Here is a 22,072-nt window from a genome sequence, read left to right as displayed (position 1 = left end):
AGCTGCAGAGCTCTTTGGGCTGGCAGTCAGTCTGAAGAAAAGGGAAGTTCTTTACCAGCCTCACCTCAGGAAGAACACTACCATCCCCACATCACTGTAGGCACATCTGTGCTTATGTCCGCCCAGCAGTTCACCTGCCTGGGAAGCATCATCTCCTCAGATGCCAAGATTGATAAAGAGATCGATCACAGACTGGCAAAGGCATATAGCGCATTCGGAAGGCTTCACAAAAGAGTCTGGAGTAACAAACACTTGAGGCGAAGCACCAAAATCAGTGCGTATAGAGCCATTGTAGTGTCTGTTCTCCTCTATGGGTCACCTATCGCCATCACCTACGACTCCTTGAACGCTTTCATCAGCGCTGTTTATACACAATTCTAAATATACACTGGACTGACTATGTGACGAATGTTGCTGTCCTTGAGCAAGCAGGGATCACTAGCATTAAGGCCATGCTATTGAGGACGCAGCTGCGCTGGGCAGGACACGTTTCTAGGATGGAGGACCATCGCCTCCCTAAAATAGTATTCTACGGTGAACTCGCCATGGGTCAAGAGCGTAAGAGGGGCGCCCTAAAGAAGAGATACAAGGACTCCCTGGAACAACATCTCAGGCTTGGCCAAATTGATCACCAACAATGGTCCTCCCTGGCCTCGCATCGGGAGGCATGGAGACACACTATCCACGATGCTGCAGCCTTTTTCGAAAGCTCACGGCGAAGGAGTCTCGAAGAGAAATGACAACGCAGAAAGAACCGCAACCTGGAAAGATCACCCAAGGAGACTTTCTGCTGTGCTTTCTGCAACCGGACCTGTTTGTCCCGGATTGGCTTTTTTAGGCGGGTTACACACCGCCATTTAGTACGTATTCTATATGTACTAGGGTTAGGAAGGGGCGGTGCTTCCGCACCCCCCTAACCCTAGTACGTATAGAATACGTACAAGATGGCGGCGCCCTGTTCATACGGGCGCCGCCATCTTTACGTATCGGACGCATAGCGTCCAGACATGTCGCGCCGCCTATGACGTCGCGAATGCGCCAGCGGCGCCTCACGACATCACAGAGGCGCCGCAAGAAGGAGCTCCATTTTGGAGCTCCTTTTTTGCTCCGTGTGGGAGCCGCGCGGTGTGACTGCTACGGCTCCCGCACGGAGCAAGCGGCGGTGGCAGTCTGTAGCCCGCCCATGTCACCAAGGCGCTTGTAGAAGAGGAAATAGAGGCAGAAGGAAAAGAAATACAATGGTTTGGGTATTTGCAAATAAAAGGCAAATTCAAACAAGAGAATATAACAGAGGGTTTTGAGAAAAGGGAGAATGAAATTGATAAAATAATTTGCAGAGAAGACAAAGGAAAAATTGCTAAACTGTATAAGGTATTAATGGAATATGAATTAGAAAGTGAAAATGTGACTGAGAATATGATCAAATGGGCACAGGAATTGGGCCATACGATATCAATGGATGACTGGGAAAACGCGTGGAGAAGAACTGCAAAATTCACGGTGGCACAGGACTTAAAGAACATGATTTGAAAGTATTTAACAGGCGGAACTTCACCCCGGTCAAAATCGCCAGAATATATAAGATGAGTGAAAACAAGTGTTGGAAATGTCGAAATGATCCTATGTGGTGGGGATGCCCAAAAATGAAATGTTTTTGGAAAGGAATCCACGAGGCCATACAAAAAGTATTCAAAATAAAATATCCTATGACTGCTAAATGTACCTTTTAAATATGACTTCTTTTATGGGAATTGAGAATGAGCGAAAATACTGGGAAATTATTCTTTATTTAATAACAGCCGCTAGAATTCTGTTGGCAAAAAACTGGAAAAATAAGAATATAGCAGATATGGAGGATTGGATCCAAAAAGTGTTGGAGCTAAAAAAAATGGATAGATTGACTATGAAGATAAAAAATAAAGAAAAGGAATGCAAAGAGTGGGAAACAGTGGACAACTTCCTGAAAATAAATTGGAAAATTTAGAAAGAGAATAAAGAAAATAAAACGATTAAGGTCATAGTTTGTGTGTAAAATGAGGAAGAATAATGAAAGGAGATAAGAAGAGAAGAAAATGCTTGGAGAGATGAGAGGAGGAGTAAAGCAAAGATGTATTGCTAGTTCTTATGAAAGCTGTAAGTGCATGGAGCATCAAGAATAAGATGTAAATAGAATTATATTATAATATTGTAATAGTGTAGATATGTATATATATGTATGTTGTATGTCAATGTATGTTATGTATGTAATGTTATAATAAAGGAAATTATCAATTTAAAAACAAAGCGCGGGATCATGAGTCCTTCCTGAATCGTCCTTCGCGAAGCAAAGCCAGAGAGAGAGTATCACAGTAGAAGCATAGTTTCCAAATGGTGGGGAGTAACAGTCCCGCTGTATTCTGTGCTGACCAGGCCTCATCTGGAGTCCTGTGTTCAGTTCTGGGCATCTCATTTTAGGAAGGATATAGACAAGCTGGAGCGAGTTCAGGGAAAAGCAAAAAGGATGATAAGAGGTATGGAGAACAAAACATAGAAGCAAAGGTTGAAGGAGCTGGGCATGTTCAGTGTGACAGAGAAGACTGACATGAGCGCATGCTCCAAATACCACCAGAGAAGAGGGAGCAGGATAGGAGCAGGTCTAAGGGATGTAAATGGCAGGAGAGTAGATTCCGATTGAACATGAGAAGTTACTTCTTGCCAGTAAGAGCAGTTTGGCAATGAAGCCACTTCCCTGGAAAAGTGCTGGGGTCTCTTTTCTGGAAGAAGAGGCTGGACAGTTACCTGCCAGGGATGATATAGCTGGAAACCCTCTGCATTGCTGGCCTCTGCGGACCCTTCCTACTCTGTGATTCTCTATCTCCTTTGTGTGTTTATTTAGACATAATGCCAATCAGGGACGTCCAAGGTGTTGCTGCGTTTAATCAGAAATGTTAACAAGCGGCACCACAAACAGGAATCACAAGTCGGTGCCATTCCAGGGTGTTTGCAGTGCGCCAGTGATGGAGGACCGACATATCTGTGCTCCAGTGATTTCACAGCTGAGAGAGCGTGACTGCATTCCTACATCAAATGCGTACAGAAAAGGTCCAGAAGGTGAGTGGGTTGATTTGCCAAGGTACCCAACTGGCAAAGGTGGGCATGGAATGGGCACAGTGCGTATGTTTGCTTATACCCTTTGCACCATCCCAGAAACCCATGGTGGTTTTTCTTACGCTGGCTTTTCCACTGTAAAACCCTTGCGCTCTGAAAAGCACTGCCTTGTGCTGTTTCGTATACCAAGTGGCATTCTTTTCAAGGTCCCTTGTGGTTCAGAACCTGCCAGTCTGGTTTTTCGGTCTCTGGGCCAGTCCCAGCAAGCACCAGCAAGTCCCAGCCCATCTCCTGCTTACCTTTCCGATCCCTGCTCCGCATTTGGAGGTGAGGCACCAAGGCTCTTTCCTGAGAGATCAGCAGCATCCCTGGCGAAAAGGCCCTGCAGAGGGGAAAAGAAGCAGAGAGAGACCATAGGAAGATGGGCATTACCACTGTCGGTGAGCAAGCGAGCAACCCTGGAACCCAAAACCTGGGTCAGGGGACTATGGTTTTGAGGTTGAAGGGAACGGATGCAATTATGGGAATAGGAGGCACACCACACGCCCTGCGGCCTTTGCCTCAGTCCAAATAACCCCTCGCTGGGCTGCCAGAGGACCCCCTGCCTCTGCCCTAGAGAGCATTTCTCTACTCCATGGAAGACTGGGCAATGGAAGGACAGCAATGCTGAAGCAACAAAAACAGCACATCTGCAAAGAACAAGAAAGGCTTTGTTTCTTAGTTGTAATTGTCAAGGGCTATTTGACCTGGATTATCCAAGTGGTTTTTGTGGGGATTTTTTGGGGGGTCGAGGAGTGATGGAGGGCAGAAGGGGTGTCTTATGGGGCACAGACCCCCATCCACCCCGCAGTGTCCATCCTTTGTTGCTCTGGAAGTGCCCTTGGCACTCAGCCCAGCACCTCAGTGCCCCGGAGCAGTGCCATGTTTCCCTCTCAGGAAAGCAGAAGGGACACACAGACGCACACACTGCTATGCCCCTTCTTCTCCCATTCTCTGGCGGGTTGTGGCCCTTGGTGAACCCCAGGTAGAAGTGGCCCTCCAGCCCACCTTCCCTTTGGCTGCTGTGCAGGCAGCTGTTTTTCTGGATGCAATCGATCGGGGGCCTTCTGCTGGCCTTTAGGAGTCAGGGCCCTTTGCCAGGATACTTCTTTGGCCATCAGTTTCCTCTGCCCTATTCCTGCTCTGCCAAAATGGTGTTATGATCTTTGCCACCCAGAGAGAGAGAACCACCTGCAGTTGCTCACAGTTTGTCATTCAAACACGCTGCCCCTATACTTTCCTGTCTGGACATTAAGACTTGACTAAAGGAACTGTTCTCAGGTCAGCTTGAATCGAGGGGATTATTTCTTGTTCCTCTGGGAGACAGGATTGCTGTTGCTCTTTTGTGTCTTCACGTCTTGGTGTCTGATTTAGGGTGACCCTCAACCCTATCATGGGGGGTGGGCTGTGGGGCCAAGAGGGGTCTGGGAGGGACTCGCCCAAGGCCCCCATGCCAAGAAGGAAGAGGAGAAGGGGTATTTAATAATCTGGCCTGTTTGCTTCTGGGCAGAAGGGGGATGCGGAGCAGAGCCTGGTGCCACAACAACTCCCAGCGGGAGGAAGACAAGTCAGTGAATACATAGATGTACTGTGAAGTCAAAGGATTTCACAGCCGGCATCCATCGTTTTTTGTGGGTTTTCTAGGTTATGAGGCTGTGTTCTAGAAAAGTTCAGAGAAATGAAGATGCCAACTACAGCTGCTGGCGAAGCGCCAGGAATAAACTCTTCTAGAACATGGCCACACAGCCCGAAAAACTCACAAAGAACATAGATCTGTTATAGCTTTTTGTGGGTTTCTGGGGCTATGTGACCATGTTCTAGAAGAGCCCGAAAAACCCACAAAAAACTGGATGCCGGCCATGAAAGCCTTCGACTTTAAATTGTATTGTTTTAAATTTGCTTGAGTCTCTGTAGTGGGAGAAAGGCAGGAGATAAGTGAAATAATAAAACAATCATCATCATCATCATCATCATCATCATCATCATCATCATCATCATCATCATCATCATCATCATCTCCTGGAGAGTCCTTGCAAGTTGCAGCAAGAAATCCCCAAAGCCTTGCAAAGGGCAGCAAGCTACAGCTCTCCTAGCTGAGCTGGAGACTTGCACCCAGCCCTTCCCAGCTGCCCAGAGCCAAGCCCTGTGAAAGTGGGCTCTCCTGCCTGGGAAAATCGACCCACAGCCCTGGGACGCAGGGCCAGGCCTTGAGATCAAGCCATTTTGCCAGCCTTGCTTACCTGGCTGCAAGGCCACAATGTTTTGCCCCATGGACAGGTCTTCCCTTGGGCCCATAGCTCAGAGGAGGGGGTGCTCCCCTGCAGGACCCCTCCGGGCGGCAAAAGGCACACAATGGCGGCAGATCTGGGCAGCCGCCTGGGTTCCCTCTGGGGCTTCTGTTTTGGCTTCTGCCCACCCGCTTCAGCCCTCTGCGGCACAACAGCCAGCGAGGAAAGTCCCATGGAGCCACAAAGACTCCCTCTGCACACCATTTATAATTCTTTATTTTTTAAAGCTGGCCCAAGTTTTATTTCATCTCTTCCAAGTGTTACGATGCGATTATCACAGCCCCTTTGTTGCTGTTGCTAGCTGCCTTCGAGGCAGTTCTGACTCCTGGCAACCCTATGGATAAGACAAGTCCAAGACTCCCTCTCCTCCGCTGCAGTCTTGCCCAGACCCTGCAGCAAGAAGCCTTGCCCAGACCCTGCAGCAAGAAGCCCTTGCCCATAAGAGCCCCCTGGCCGTGTCTCTCCATCTGGTTTGTGGTCTTCCTCTCCTTCTTCTCCCCTTCACCTTTTCTAGCATTATTGCTTTGTCTAGGGATGTGTTCTTTCATGATGTGGCCAAAATATGATAGTCTCCGCTTGACCATCTTTCTCTGAAGATGCCAGCCATAGATGCTGCTGGCGAAACGTCAGGAAGAAACTCTTCTAGATTAGAACATGGGCACAGTCAGAGCCCCCCGAAAAACCCACCAAAACTACTGACCATCTTTGCTTCCAAGGCCAGCCTTGGTCTGATCTGTTCACAAGAACCCATTTGTTTGTCTTTGTGGCTGTCCATGGGATCCTCCTAAGTCCTCTCCTCCAGCCCCACATTTCACAGGAGTTGGTTTTCTTTCTGTTTGCTTCCTTCCCTGTCCAGCTCTGACATCCGTAAATGGGGATGATGGGAAATACAATGGCCTGGACCATTCTGCATTTAGTGCTCAGTTGTATGTCTTTGCATTCAGTATCTTTTCCAGTTCTTTTGCAGCTGCCCTTCCCATTCCTAGCCTTCTCCTTATTTCCTGACGGCTGTCTCCATTCTGGCCAATGTCTGGTCCTAGAGAATATGGGAATGCTTTAACTATGTCAGTTTCCTCATTGCCTAGACAGAACTTGTGTATTTCTTCTGTGGCCATGCTTTTTCTTTATGTTCAGCATCAGACCTGCCTTTGCACTTTCATCCAACTCCTTCATGTCTTCTGCTAATATTAGGTGAGCGCAACGGTCAGAAGCACCTGTTATCAGCTTCGGCTGATACGCCGGCTGCAACCCTTCCTGAGCCGTGGGAACCTTGAAAGGGTGGTACATGCTCTGGTAACCTCTCGATTGGATTTCTGTAATGCGCTCTACATGGGGCAACCTTTGTACCACACTCGGAAGCTACAATTGGTTCAGAACATGGCAGCAAGACTGGTTACTGGATCTTCCAGGGCCAGCCATATAACACCAGTATTAAAAGATCTACATTGGCTGCCTATTCGCTTCCCAGCCCAATACAAGGTGTTGGTTATTACCTATAAAGCCCTAAATGGCTTGGGCCCAGGGTACTTGGAGGACCGCCTCTCCCCATACAATCTGCCCCGCACTCTCAGATCTGCGGGAAGCAATTACTGAGAGTTCCAGATGCGAAATATGTTATAACAATGCAGAGGGCCTTTTCCACCTCGGCCCCTCAGCTCTGGAACTCGCTTCCCGGCGAGCTCCGCTCGGCCACCTCCCTTGACCAGTTTAAAAAGGGGTTAAAACCCTTTTTATTCCAACAGGCTTTCCCCTAACTGTCCTCGAGGCTGCCTCCCCCCCCCCCCCCACTGTTATTGTTCTGTTATCTCAAGTTAGCTGGACATTGTTATTTTAATCTGTGCTTGTTATTTTAACTGTAATTTCCTTGTTGGTTTTATTGTACTGTTGCATTTTATACTGTAAGCCGCCTTGATCTGCGGAAAGGCGGGATATAAATAAATAAATATATATATATATATATATATATATATATATATATATTATTATTACGGTGTCATTGTCTGCATCGTATCTTTGGTTGCTAATGTTGCCTCTTCCTATCTTCTCCTTTTTCTGATTCGAATACTGCTTTTCTTATGGTATTTTCAGCATATAATAAGTTAAAGAAGGAAGGGGATAGGATGCAGCCTTGCCTCCATTTCATATAATCTTATAATCCTTGGCCAACTAACTTTGGAGCTTACAATTCCAAAGCCTTCTTTTATATGCCTCTTAAAATGTAATGCTATCCCTTCCTCAGATAACGCTCTAGTTGTTTATTATAATTTCCTTTAGCTTTCCTATGGAGTAGCCCCATAATGCAGTGGTTCGAGCGCTGGACTCTGGAGTCCAGGGTTCGAATCCCATCTCGGCCACGTAAACCCACTGAGTGACCTTGGGCAAGTCACACTTTCTCAGCCATTATTCTCCACTTTCTGAACCAAGCTTCTTCCTTCGGTTGCCCCATTTATAATGTGCGGTCTCTACAAAGACATGTGCAAGCTGCCTTGGGCTCCATGTCAGGAGAAGGGCGAGGTGTAAATGAATGAATTAAATGAATAAATCCCGCTCACGTTACGCTCTGAGCTGGGTCGGCCGGAAGGTGGTTCCACAAATGCAGTTTGGATCTGGCTCTCCTTCTCTGGCTCCCTGGAAAGCGCACCCCCCCCCCCCCCATCGCTGAGAGCAGCAAAGGCCTCTTTTGTGGCCCTCTCTTTGCCAGAGAAGCCAGGCCTCTTCCTTGGAAGATTAGTCCAATGGCCAAGTTACTTGCAGCAAGGGCCAAGGCCCTAATAAAAGTGTTTTCCATAGGGCTTTCCTGGGACTTCTTAGGGACACAACTGGGAAGTGGCCCATGGGGTGGTGCAGTTAGGGGGCTTCACACATTACATTCAATGCAGGTGCAGTCTGTGACACTTTGCGCACTGCAACACAAGGCTCACTAGTGTTGCTGGGTTTTCAAAATGGCAACAAGGACCACCGAAACGTGGAAATAAGACCAAAACGTTCAGTGGGGACTGCATGGGATTACCCCCCCCCCTGAAATGTTACTAGATCCACCTAAACCTTTACTACGCTGAGTAGCTTTACTGTGCAGAATGTTCTCTTTTACATTTGATTTGCCCAGAAAAACCAGTTTTGGCATTTTGGAAAAAATGGACTAAAATCTCAAATGAAAGTCAATGCAGTGGGCCCTTGGTATCTCCTGGGTCTTGGTTCCAGGATGCCCCTTGGATACCAAAATCCATGGATGTTCAAGCCCCATTAAATCTAATGGATAGTAAAACCGTGTCCCTTATATAAAATGAATATATATTTTTAAAAAAATATTTTGAAACCGTGGATACTTGAATCCGTGAAAATGGAGGATCGACTGTATGTACGTATGGGGTGTGTGTGTGTGTGTGTTTGTGTGTGTATGTAGTCTGATAATAACTGACTTCTGGAGACAAAGGGGCGAGGGAGAAAGCAGTCCGGCCGGGGGAACTTTCAGAACAAAACACAAATGAGGTTCCCCTCAAGGTCCCTTGTCTGGGGCCTCATCCTGACGCCATTTTCTGGCCTCAGAGATGCTGCATGAGGGAGGCCAAGTGTGCTGGGGGTGGCTAAAACTGCCTCCCGCTGAATTTCTCTTCATCACAGCCATTTTTATTCATCTCTAGGTGCTTTTGTTGTTCTCCCTCAGCCTCTTCTTTCCCTCAGAACTGCCTCACGCGAGCCACACACAAAATGTCCCCCTCAGAACTTCCCGGGAACAAAATGGAGTCTGCGCTCCACAGAAAGCAGCAAGGACTTGGCGCTTTACGCATAGCCACACCGTTCACACAGAAACGTGCCCATCTTCCTTGGAGCTGGATACGGCTGTGTGCCCAATTTGAACCCTGGACTTAAAAGAGGATACTTTTGCCCTTATGGTTAAGCTTTTAGAAGCTGTATTAGTGCTGTTCTAGCATCAAAGTTCATTTAATTGTTTTAAAACCTTTTTATCATTGGCTGTGTAAGCTGCAAGAGCTAGTGTAGTGGTTTAAGTGCTGGCCTAGGACTCTGAAAGACCTGGGTTCGATTCCCCTCTCAGCCATGGAAGCCCATCGGGTGACACTCTCTCAGCCTCAGAGGATGGCCATGGCAAACTTGCCAAGAAAACCCCATCATATGCTCTCCATATGAAGGCACACAACAACAATCCCCACAATTCTGGGGGTGCAGAGGGTCCCCTCTCCCTGTCCCAGAAGCCCTGGCAAGATGGGGGGCCAAGGAGACCACCGAGGTGGAGAGGAAGCAAGGGAAGGGCCCCACTCTGGTGGGCTTCCCTCAGCCCAAGGCAGACCCACTTTCCCCAACGCCTCTTGGGGAGGATTTGGCTTCTGAGGGGAACATTCCCCCAGAGACACCCGCAGGAGGCTGGGCAACGTGGGGCTGGCAAGGCTGGCTCTCCTCTACTCCCAACCTGGGAGACTAGAGGCCGGCCATCTTCCCTGCTCTTAACTGCAAGGACAAATTGGAGGGAGGCACAGTGGTCAAGCCTGGATGCCAGGCTGAGCCAAGGGAGGAAGGAGGAGGCCTTCCCAGAGGACAGGCTCAAAATTCAAGATGACCTGAATAGACTAGTAAGCTGGGCCAAAGCTAACAAAATGAACTTCAACACGGAGAAATGTAAGGTACTGCACTTAGGGCAGGAAAACGAAATGCACAGATATAGGATTATGGGGGACACCTAGCTGAATGAGAGACTTATACATGTGAAAGGGGTCTGGGAGTCCAAGTAGACCACAAGTTGAACATGAGTCAACAGTGCAATGCGGCAGCTAACAAGGCCAATGCGATTTTAGGTTGCATCAATAGAATTATAGTGTCTAGATCAAGTGAAGTCAAAGGGCCACTCTATTCTGCTTTGGTCAGGCCCCACCTGGAATAATATTGTGTCCAGTTCTGGGCCCCAAGGTTCAACAAGGAGGCTGAGAAGATGGGACTGTGCCCAAAATGGGGAAGGGGCTGCAAACCTTGAAGCTCTTAGGGAGCTGGGGATGTTTAGCCTGGAGAAGAGATGGTTAAGAGGTGATATGATGATAGTCCTGTTTAAGGATTTAAAGGGGTGCCATTTTGTGGATGGGGCCAGCTTGTTTTCTGCTGCTCCAGACTGGGACACAGAGCAATAGATTAAAACTACAGTCATCCCTCCATATTTGCGGCTTTGATTATTCACTGATTTCATTGATATGTTCTCTCTAGGACTGTCTAGGTCCTCCAGTGCAACTCTGTGGTCAACTTTAACTAAAAGTTGCACTGAAAGACCATTTGTAGCTACTCTAGTGCCATTCTATGGTCAGTGTATGTTGGACATTGACCACAGAGTTGCTCTGGAGGACCTAGAGATTCCTAGAGAGGTGTCCTTCAGGTAAAAACATGGTGTTTTTGTTATTTGCAGCTTTCCCATATTCACGGGGGTCTTGTTCCCCTAACCCTAGCGAATATGGAGGGACAACTGGAACCTTAGGAGGAACACCTTGGCTGCAAGAGTTGTGAAGGCTGCTGCTTCGGTGTGTATTGGTCTCCTTCTTTGGAGGCTGTTTTTAAACGGAGGCTGAGTGGCCGTCTGTCGCAGGGTGGGCTTTGATGGTCTTCCTGCATGGCAGGAGGAGGAGGAGGTTGGGCTGGGGTCTCCTCCAACTCCGAGAGTCTAAAATTTTAATTCAGAGAGTCAGGCAGACATGATGGGAAGGAGAGGACAGTGGCCACTTTGCCCCAAGGGGCAGGGGCACCATTACGAGGGGTAATATAGGGGCAGCTGGGCTGGAGAGGGTGAAGTAGCCATTTTGTGTGTGAGGCTGGAAGGCCTACTGTAGGGTAGCCAGGATGACAACTCAATGATTGTGTTTCCAGTTGTTGTTTTCCTTCAAGTTCTTTCTGCAAACCTATCAGGAGGTTTTCCAGGCAAGGCTTCCCCCACAACCTCCCATGAAACCACTGTGAGAAAGAATTAGGCCAGTGATGGTGAACCTTTTAGAGGCCGAGTGCCCAAACAGTAACCCCAAAACCACTTATTTATTGCAAAGTGCTATGTCTCTCTCTGGCTTTCTAATAACAAACTCTGAGAGACTCTGTGCTGGGGCGATGGCACATGTGCCCACAGAGAGGGCTCTGAGTGCCACCTCTGGCACGCGTGCCATAGGTTCGCCATCACTGAACTAGGCCCAAAGATACTGAGTGGTCCTAGGGAATTTCAGGATGACTGAAGCGGGATTTGAAGCCAGCTCTCCACCACAATCCTTTCCCCAAACTTACCCCATACCCTCCTTGGAAATCAGCATCCCTCTCAGAGCAGATACCAACCAGTCCCAGAGTATTCATCCCCAGCAGCTCCTCTTTGTAAGCGTGGCTGCAAGGACCCGTGGCATGTGCAGAAACAGCCATTTCCCCTCACAAGGATTACCGCCGAGGGTCAGGGGCTTTAAGGAGAACCCAGTGAGACTCACTTCTAGGCAGGGCGAGTGCGGCAGTTTCCAGAGGCCTCAATCCATCTCCCCCCCATGGACAAGGGCTTTTGATGGGCTGTGGATGTCCTGGGCTGTACTGTAATGCCCCTCCTGCAATGAGTGTGAACATACCCACCATTGCAGGTGGTGACGCAAGGACCCTTTGCATTTACCCCCGTTTCCATGCCGCTTTGGGCGCTGCTGGTACAAAGCCAAAGCCAATGGGAGGGGGGGCCGTTTGGGAGGCCGGGCAGACCGGGTCTTCCAGGAGGACCTGAACAAACCACACAAAGCCATTTCATCAAATCTCCTTTACTGCCCTCCTGGGGGAGAGGCTGTGGTTCCATACTGCATGTTTTTACAAACACTTCATGGTATTTACAAGTCAAGGTTTAGTGTTTTGCCTCCCAAAAAAACAGAGATGAGTCTGGAGAGCTTTAGTGTGCAAACAGTTCTACCGGCCTCGGCTGCTTTGAGCGGAAACAGGCAGAAAAGCCAGTGGAGCCCAGGGTCCCTCTGAGAAAGGGAAGGGTGCCCAGAGGACTGCGCTGGTTCACACAGAATATGGATACAGCTCGCTCAGGTTAATACATCATGCAAAAGGAAAAAAACAACAAGAAGAAGAACTGGATAATGAGAAAGTAATATAACAACAAAGGCTGAGGAATGGGGTGGCTTGATGCACGTGGCACACATAAGACCGGGCTGGAAGAGAACTGCCTTAAGACACAGATGGGGACGAATCCAAATGGGAAGCATCTCCTTGGCTGCTTACAGGGCCTAGAACACACAGAATGGGATGGGAAGTGCAACACTGGTGTGCAAGAGCACTAGGGACCCCCTGGGCATGTGGCCAGTGCTACTCAGAAGTAAGTCCTCATGCAACACAGTTCCACACCAGGGCCTCTGCTGCGCACAAGTGCTGCCTTCACGCCTTTTATTGCTTCAAAAGGAGAGCCAAGCACCTGGCAGGCCTGAGACAGACAGACAGACGGAAAGACCAAGGGAAAGGTGGCCTGGAATCTATTTGGCGGGGGGTGGCAGGCTGGAGAGGCAAGGTTCGGCCATTCCTGAGCTGTGGCCAGCCTGCTTGTAACAGCAACTGGCCTGCAGCATTCCTGGCTGTGTCCGAAGCACCTGCTTCCCTGCCTGCAACGTCCAAGCGACTATTCCTAGCCACAGGGCAGCAGGTCACACTTTTCCAGAGCAGTCCCTCCTGCAGTCGAAGAACTTCCAGTGAGCCGTGGCCAGAACCAGCCTCCAAGGGCCCAGCTCATGGTCTGTGCCGGGCAGAGGACAACTCCAGCTTCTCCCATTGGCCAAACAACCCCACGGGCCACTTAGAAGGATGCCCCACCCCACTCCAATGCCACTGGCCCCACACTGCTTGCCATGGTCACCACTAACTGCTCCATGGTGCTTGCAAAGTGCTGCCTCCCCTTCCCCCAGAAGAGAGGGAGGGTACGAGATCCACGGCAACTGGGAGGAAAGTTGAAATGGACATCCAGCCACACTAAAATAAAGTGAAGAAAAGAAACAGGATGGGATGAGACAGGAGAATCTCACAAGTGAAATGATGTGAGCAAATAAAGCCAATGAAACCAGGCAGCCTCAGCCCAGCCACTTGCTCTGGAGCCTGCCTGTCTGCCTTCTCCATCTCCACCCCAAAAGCCCGCCATACTCTTTGACTAGCAGCAGGAGAGACATAAACTTCAGGCCCAAAGGTGCTGCCAGGGGCTATAAAGGTCCGGAAGGGACGCTTTAGGGCCCCATGCTTTGGGAGACGGGGTCACTCTTGCCACTACCGATCACTCGCCAGAAAAGCAGCACACTGTCCTTACCCTAGGTCCCCCACCAGCCCACCCCTGTCCCCATGCTCTCTTTCTCATCTCCAACTCAAACCCCAGCAATGGAATTGCAAGGAGCCCACCGCCATCACTCTAGAGTCCTGGAATTACCTTTGAGGGTGAGTGCTGCTGAGAAGCATCCAGGCCTCCTCTCGAAGTAATCCAGGACTTGCTGACTTCAGAAAACCAGCTAAGCAGTTCTCCCAGTGACAAGGGGACTTCTTTGGTGGGACTAGGAAACAATGTCTGAGAGAAAGAGCACATGTTATTACAAAGAAACACAATCAGAAGAGATAGAAAAGTGCACAAGAGAGAGAAAGAGAGTGAGGGGGGAAAGAGATTCAGCCCAGTTTTACAGGGCAGTTGGTCCCAGAAGACTGCTTGATTCAGTCTGCTGTTTGCCCTGGACAAGAAAGAGGAGGGGGCTCTGAATGGAAACCATACACTATCTATGAGGATCCCCGTGTCACGGAAGCAGTTCAGGTGTCCTGGGCTCCTACAGTTGTGGGCAAGGACCTGTGAACAGAATGCTCTTTGCTCTGGCATCAAGTAAGGCAAGCTGGTTCTAGGTGGCCTGCCAGTCCACCCTGCCAGCTTTGTACAGGGCACTTCCCAGGTACACGTAAAGTGGACAGAGACAAAGACCAACTGACCGACGGGCATGCAGAGATCACGGCCAGCCCACAGAAGCCACTGCAGTACAAAGCTCCTCCTAAACAGAGCTGGAAAAGCAGAGCATCATGGAAAGTGCTAGAATGGATGAGCAGGCCGAGCCCAATGCAAAAGGGAGCTTGCAGGTGAGAGTGGCAGGAAAGGAAGGAAGAAAGAGAGTGTGGAGAAGTAGCCAAACTGACAGGAAGAGAGGCAGGCAGGCGGGTCCGCAAGGCAGGAGGCGCCACATCGGCATGGAAGCGTGTGCACTTACGGTCCGGGTGCAGAGTCCACGCAGTTGAGGGGAAGCCAGTCAAGGAGCAGCAGTGGAGCACAGAGCCATCTTCCTTGGCCATCCAGTGAGGAAGATCAGTCCAGGCAATGGCGCAGGGAGCTTGCTAGAGCAGAAGGGGGCTGTGGGGCATCTCTTGAACACAAGTCCATCTGGGCTCTTCCTCCCTTCCTCAGAAGCGGAGAGGGCATTTTGCATAGGCAGTGATGCGCCTGGAGGCTTGGCACAAGGGTCATCTCCTCTGCAGGATGGAGCTGGCAGAGCTCACTGGGAGAAAAAGTCACTAGCTGCTTAGCAGAAGAAGGGACCCAAGGAGGGCCGGTTCTGCCTGCGCTGAGGAGTCGGCACATGGCTGGGGTGATTCTGCTCTGGAGGTGGACCAAAAGAAAGGTGTGCCTGGGAGGGCTAGATGGGGGAGTGGGGGGCAGTGGATAGGCTTTCTCTTTCTCTCTTACTATACAAATACTGTCTGAGCAATCATATATATTAATATATTAGTCTAGTCTTTTTGGTTAAACTTTAGGCACTGCTTTGGAAGGAAACTGTTTTAAACAGGATAAAATAACAACAATAGTAATAATGAGAGGATAAACCAGTAGCTTTACCACATGCAGAGCAGTATAAATGCAAAAGTTTTCTGGAGGCAGAGGGCACTTTATGCCACAGACAGTGGTTTCCCATGCATTTCAAAGAACTCCTGGCTTCCTTCCCACCCACAGTTTCCAATGAGGTGGGTCAAGGTGCAACTGAGGCTGGCAGCATCTGTGCTTCCGCTTAGACCGGATGTGTATCTGCGGCCATAACTTGAAGAATTGTAGGAGGAGGAAGAGAAGGACATGGAGAAGCCAGATCCTCCCGTAGCATCAAAGCTGCCTCGCCTGGAGCCTGATCTAGAACCAGTTCGGGAGCCAGATCGAGAGCCAGAAGTGGAGCCAGAACCACTAACATTGTAAGGACTGTAATAGCCTTTGCTGGATTGTGACGAAGCTTCCAAGAGACGTAAGCCCGTTCCCTCCTCGGTCATGCTCCTGTCCATGGCGTCCTTGTAGGAAATCTTGAGCTTGGTTTTGGGACAGGTCAAGTACTTGGAGTAGGTGTTGACATCCCGCAGTTTCTGCGCAGTGCGTGCGTCGATGGTGCCCTTCTGCAGAGCCTCGTCAAGGGAGACCCTGCCAGTCACTTCTGGCTCAATCAGCCCTCCTGTCAGGTACTGCACCTCCAGAAAGCGCTGGCCGGCCTCGTAGTACAGCCAGCCTTTCTTCAAGGCTTGGGCAGCGGACATTTTGGTCTTGGTTCTGGGATCCTCAAAGCCATAGAAAGCCTTTTGAGCAAGGTTGATCCTATCTACCATGATTTTGTCAACCAGGCCTTTGTTGACAGCATCAGCAACAGAGAACTTCTCCCCAGTGGCTGGATCGATGATCCCGCCAGTGCAGGCCTGAGCCTCCAGGAGCCTCTGGCCAGTAATGTTGTCCACCAGGTTGCGACGCATGGCCTCTGTAATGGATACCTTCTCTAGGGTGTCTGTGTCCAGGATGCCTGCAACTGGCCCAGTCTCTTCAGTAGGATCGCTCCAGGATGCCAGTTGTGCTCTTGCGTGGGCTGGGCTTACAGGATAGGAAGAAGAGGAGCCGACAGAGGAAGACCTGGATCGGAATCCACTTATGTTGCCAGACAGCATGTCTGCAAATTCTGTGATGGATAAGGTACCTGAGCGATACTGGTCCAAGGCAGACTGGTCAATCAGCCCCTTTGCAATAGCATCGTCGATATCATACTGCCTCCCTGACCTCCGGTCAATGATCATGGACTTAACAACTCCGTCTGAGGAGGAAATGGTGATCTCTTCCCATTCACACTCTTGTTCGGAGAGCTCCAAATAGGTCTGGTGGTCAATGAGGCCTTTGCGGTAGGCTTCGTACACTGACATCTCTTTCCCAGTCTCAGGATCAACGATGACTACCCTGCGTTTGCGGACAGAGGACTTGGAAGAGGTCTTTCTCTCCCGCTTCTTCTCCTTCAAGGGCAGGAGGCACAGGCCAGTCTCTGGGTCAGTGATGCACCGCTCCATCAGCTGCAGGTAGGTCAGGTTCTCTTCTGTGTTTGGGTCAAAGAACCCCTTTGTGTCATCGCTGGGATCCAGCAGGATCTCATTCATTTCCTCATCAAAAAGGCCCCTCTTGTACGCCACTTCGACAGGCAGGCGATGGCTCTCCTCTGGATCAATTATTCCTCCTGTGGCAATCTGTGCTTCCAGCAAACGGATCCCATGGTCCTTCAGGATCAGCCCTTTCTTCATGGCTTGGAAGAGAGAGATAAGCTTGCCTGAGTAGGGATCCTTGTAGCCTGTAACTGCCCTCTCAGCTGAAAGCAGCTTGTCCTTGAATTCTGGGCCCACAATGCCCATCCTCACTGCCTCCTCCACGGTCAACTTGAGGCCCTTGATGGGGTCAACCACATACCCAGTGGCTGCCTGGGCTTCCAACAGCTCAAAGGCGGTGCCAGGGCGGATGATGCCCTTCTTCATGGCCTGGTACACAGAGAGTCTCTCCTTGGTGGAGTCCACATAGACACCAGCGATGCAACTGGTGCCCTCCAGGAATTTCTTCAAGACTTTAGAGACTTCCTCAACAGAGGTTAAGCCTTCCTGGAGGCGCTGGGCAGTGGCTTCATCCATGACCTTAGATCTTACCAGCTCCTCAACAGAGATCTGCTTCCTCAGGCCCCGGAAGGTCAGCTTCCGAGTGTCGCAGAGAGGCAGCAGGAGGCAGCCAGTATTCTCATCCTTCTTGCAGCGCTTGAGGATCTGTGCGTAGCTGAGCTTGTCATCTGTGGAGGGGTCTATATAGCTGCGGACCTCACTGGGTTCAGAAAGCCTCTCGTATGTCTCCCGATTGAAGTAGCCACGCTGGTAGGCCGTTTCCAGGGGGAGGTGGAAGCCCAAGTGTGGGTCTATGATGCCCCCCGTGGCCAACTGGGCATCTAGAAGTCTGAGGGCTTCTTCTGAAGGGATGAGGTCCTTCTTCATAGCTTGGAAAAGAGAGACTTTTTGCTCGCTGTAGGGATCACGGTAGCCAGTTACAGCTCTCTCAGCGGACAGGAGCCGGTCATGCATCTCAGGGCCCACTACTGCTTTCCTGACAGCCTCGTCCACCGTGAGCATTTCATTCTTGATGGGGTCAACAATGAAGCCGGTGGCAGCCTGGGCTTCCAGCAGAGGCCGAGCCACTTCAGGAGTGATCAGCCCCCTTTTTAAGGCCTGGTAGACATTGAGCTTCTGTTTGCTGGATGGAATGTAGATGCCGGCAATGCAGCCAGAGCCATAGAGATACTTCCAGACTGTCTCTATTTCTAGGATCTCGCGGATGGTCTTGGAGCCTTGCTTCAGGGCATTGTATATCTCCATGGAGATTATCCTGGCCTCATAGAGGTCATCAGCAGTGATGCGGCGCCGGACGTAGTCATAGGAGCTCAAGTCTTGCTGCCGGATGATCTCCGTCTTCTCTATTATCTCGATGATGATGATGATCATACGTTCCTTTGTCACCTTGCCAGAGCGAAACTCATCCATCAGCCTCTTGCGCTGCTCCTCGGGGATAAGATCAGAGTGCATGATTTCCCACAGGGACATGGAGGAGCCAGCCTTGTCTCCGGTTGGAATGTCGATCTGGGTCTCCTCAAACACCTTCTTGGTCTCAGCCTCTGTGTACACCTGCGTGGTCTCCACTACAGTGGGGGTCTCAGGCTGTTTCAAAGGCAGGAGGCAGAGGCCCGTCTCAGGGTCCTCAACACACCTCTCCTTCAGCTGCAGGTAGGTTAGGTTCTCCTTGGTATTAGGGTCGAAGAAGCCCTTGGTGTCGTCAGTGGGGTCCGAGAGCGTTCGGTTCATCTGTTCGTCAAAGTAGCCTCGCTTATAAGCCACTTCTACAGGGAGGCGATGACTGTGAACGGGGTCGATGATTCCTCCTGTAGCAATCTGGGCTTCCAGAAGGCGGATCGCATGCTCTCTGAGGATCAGCCCCTTCTTCATGGCCTCAAAGAGGGAGATGGTGTTCCCAGAATATGGGTCTTTGTAGCCAGTGACAGCCTTCTCAGCAGACAGCAGCTTTTCATGCAGCTCTGGTCCCACAAAGCCAGCCTTGACTGCTTCATGGACAGGCAATCTCTGGTTCCTCACTGGGTCCACCATGAACCCAGTGGCTGCCTGGGCCTCCAGGAGGATAGTGGCTGTGCTTGGCAGGAGCAGGTTCCTCCTCATGGCCTCATAGATGCTCAGCTTCTCCTTGGTTTCTTCTACATACACCCCAGCGATGCAGTCGCTCCCCTGAAGGTACTTCTTCACAGCAGCTGCTTCAGCAAGCTCTTTAATGGACTTCTTTCCTTCCTTGAGTTGCTCATACTGGCTCTTGCTGATAACCTTTGACTCGAGCAGCTCGCTGGCAGGCACAGGCGCACGCAAGCCACTGAAGGTCAGCTTTTCTTGCTTCTTGGCCTCAGTCTCCTCAATGATTGTGATGATGATTTTGATTACCCTTTCAATGGTGACCTTGCCTGTTTTGTACTGCCGTATCAGCTCTCTCCTCTGCTCTTCAGTCAAATACTCAGAGTGAATCAACTCCCAGATGGTCACCATCTTGCCTTTTAAACTGCCGGCTGGAACTTCTACTGTCGCCTTGTCAAAGGACTCCTTGGTCTGGCTATCAGAGTAGACCTCCTCCTGCTGAAGCCGGATGGCCTGGTCTGAGAGGGGAAGCAAGTAAAGGCCAGTCTTCTTGTCCACTTGGCATTTCTGTTTCAGCTGAGCATAGGTGAGTTTTTCTTGGGCGTTGGGGTCATAATACAGCTTGGCATCATCAGCTGGAACAGACAAAGCCTTGTTCATCTCTTCGCTAAAGTAGCCTCGCTTGCAAGCCACGTCAAGTGGGAGACGGTGGCTGTTCGCTGGGTCTATGATGCCCCCAGTGGCAAGCTGGGCATCCAGCAGACGGACCCCGGCGTCTTTTGGGATGAGGCCTTTTTGCAGTGCTTGGAAGAGAGAGACCACCTGCCCTGTGTAGGGATCCCTGTAGCCAGTCACAGCCTTCTCTGCAGACAGAAGCTTCTCATGCAGCTCAGGCCCAACCATTCCTGATCTGACTGCATCATCCACAGGGAGCTGCTCATTCCTGACTGGGTCAACCATGTATCCAGTTGCAGCCTGGGCCTCCAGAAGTGTCAGGGCTATTTCTGGCTTTAGGAAGTTTTTCTTCAAGGCATCATCAAGCAGCAGCCTCTGGCCAGTGGACTCAACCAAGATGCCTGCAATGGCACTGGTGCCTTTCAAGTACCTCTTAATGGAATCCACACTGGCAAGGTCCTCTACAGTCTTTTTTCCCTGGTGTAGCTGGTTGTAAAGATCCTTGTCAATGATTTTACTCTCTAGCAGCTCGGACGCTGGAACGGGAGCCCGGAGCCCATCGAAGCAGAGCTGGCTCTTCTTCTCGCTCTCCTCCATCACAGTGATGATAACCTTAATGATCTTCTCCACAGTTATCTTCCCAGTCTTGTACTGGCGCAGAAGGTCCCGCCTCTGCTCCTCAGTGAAATACTCAGAGTTGATGATTTCCCAGATGGTGACTGTCTTCCCCTTGAACCGGCCAAAGGGGGCTGACACTGTGGCCTTCTTGAAGACATCCTTGGCTTCCCGGTCCGTGTAGACCAGCTCCCTTCCTTTAGCGGCTTTGTCTGTCAGCGGCAGAAGGAAGAGGCCAGTCTCAGGATCGGTGACGCATCTCTCCATCAGCTGCAGGTAGGTCAGGTTCTCCTGGGTGTTGGGGTCAAAGAAGCCCTTGGTGTCATCACTGGGATCTGAGAGGATCTGCTGCATCTCTTCATCAAAGTAGCCTCGCTTGTAGGCCACTTCCACAGGGAGGCGGTGGCTGTTGACTGGATCAATGATGCCTCCCGTCGCCACCTGAGCCTCCAGAAGCCGAATGCCGTGGTCTTTCACAATGAGGTCTTTGGTCATTGCTTGGAAGAGGGAGATCTTTTCCCCAGTGTAGGGGTCTTTATACCCAGTGACTGCCCTCTCAGCAGAAAGCAACTTATTGTGCAGTTCAGGCCCAACCACTCCTTCCTTCACTGCCTCGCTGACAGACAAGGTTTTATTCCTCACGGGATCTATTACGAAGCCAGAGGCAGCCTGTGCCTCCAGCAGGATGAGGGCCGTGCCTGGGCTCAGCAGCTGCTGCTTCATGGCTGAGTAAATGCTCATCTTCTCGTTGCTTGGCTTCAGCAGGAGCCCAGCAATGCTGCTTGTTCCTCGCAAGTACCTGCGGATGTCGTCCCTTTGGGAGAGTTCCTGCACAGTTGCTTTTCCCTTGGCCAGTTTCTCCATGCTCTCCCGGCTTAGGATGCCTGCTTCTGCCAGCTTCTTGGCTGACACTTTCTGGCGGATGCCGTCAAACGCCAGCTCTGCTTCACCATTCTGAGAAATGCCATCTATCATGTCTCGGCCATTGGGCACCGCTTTCATCTGAGGCACCTGGGAAGGAGCCACCACCTCCTGAGGAATGTCATCGGTCTGGATCATGATTTCTCGGGTCTGGGCGAGGGCTGTCTTTTGCTCTTCCTGGAGCCGCTCCAGCTTCTCCCTGAGTTTCTGGTTCTCTTCTGCCAGGAGCTTCTCCTGTTTCTGCCGCTGCTTCTCCAGGCACTGCAGCTCCTCCTGCTTCTGCCGGACATTCTCCTCGGCTTCTGCTTGCTTCTTACGGGCCTCCTCCAGGACAGTGGTCAGCTGCTTCTTCTCCTGCTCCATCTGCTTCTGCTGGCGTTCCTGCTCAGCCTTCAGGCCTTGAGCCTTGTTGACCTCTTCCTGGAAGAGTTTCTCCAGCTTGGCCTTCTCCTCCTCTACAAATCTCTCTTTTTGCAGGAGGACATCCTTCTCCGACCGGAACGTCTGCTGGAGCATCTGCGTCTCCTGGAGGAGCTGCTCCTTTTGAGCCGTCTGCATCTGGGTGAGGAAAAGAGGAAGAGCATCACTCAAGCAGTCCAAACAGAAGGGGAAGGATCTCAGGGGAGGGAAGAGCCAGCGCCTCCACAGGAGGCATGCATAGGGAGCCAGCATTTCAAGAAGGGTGCATGTTTAGGGGGTGCTCTGGCTGACCATCTGAGAAGGCCATTACTATAGAATACAAGTGGATAAAACAAGCTGGAGATGGGAAGACTTGGCTGAAGAAGAAGCCCCTCCACCCTCAGTGCAGTGGGAAACCCCCCTGGGTCTCAAGAGGAACAGGCTTTCTGGGTTTTTAACCAGTTCACCAGCCCAAGAGAGTCTCCATTATCACCCAATGGTTTTTTTTTGTGTGTGGCTGCTGTATGTCCTGCTAGGAGCGTAGGCAGGAACAAGACTGAGGCCCAGGGGGGTTAGCGTCTCCC

The 22,072-nt window shown here is 50.6% G+C and overlaps 1 protein-coding gene across 8 annotated transcripts in view; it reads right to left on the bottom strand.

Moving 5' to 3' along the window:
* Positions 1-13,868: 13,868 nt before the first annotated feature.
* PLEC (plectin) overlaps positions 13,869-22,072 on the bottom strand; it is a 127,105-nt gene continuing 118,901 nt past the window's right edge. For all 8 annotated transcript variants that reach the window (XM_089518235.1, XM_089518234.1, XM_089518233.1 and 5 more), the window contains 2 exons: positions 14,639-21,647; positions 13,869-13,959 (listed from right to left, as the gene is read on the bottom strand). In XM_089518235.1, coding sequence (XP_089374361.1) covers positions 15,312-21,647 — 6,336 coding nt within the window. In that variant the 3' untranslated portion in view covers positions 13,869-13,959; positions 14,639-15,311. The remainder of the gene's footprint in view (positions 13,960-14,638; positions 21,648-22,072) is intronic.

The sequence above is a fragment of the Sceloporus occidentalis genome, unplaced genomic scaffold (genome assembly GCF_023333645.1).
Source record: "Sceloporus occidentalis isolate IW3139 unplaced genomic scaffold, rSceOcc1.0.p SCAF_3, whole genome shotgun sequence".
NCBI classification, from domain to species: domain Eukaryota; kingdom Metazoa; phylum Chordata; class Lepidosauria; order Squamata; family Phrynosomatidae; genus Sceloporus; species Sceloporus occidentalis.
This window is presented reverse-complemented; position numbering and strand designations above follow the sequence as displayed.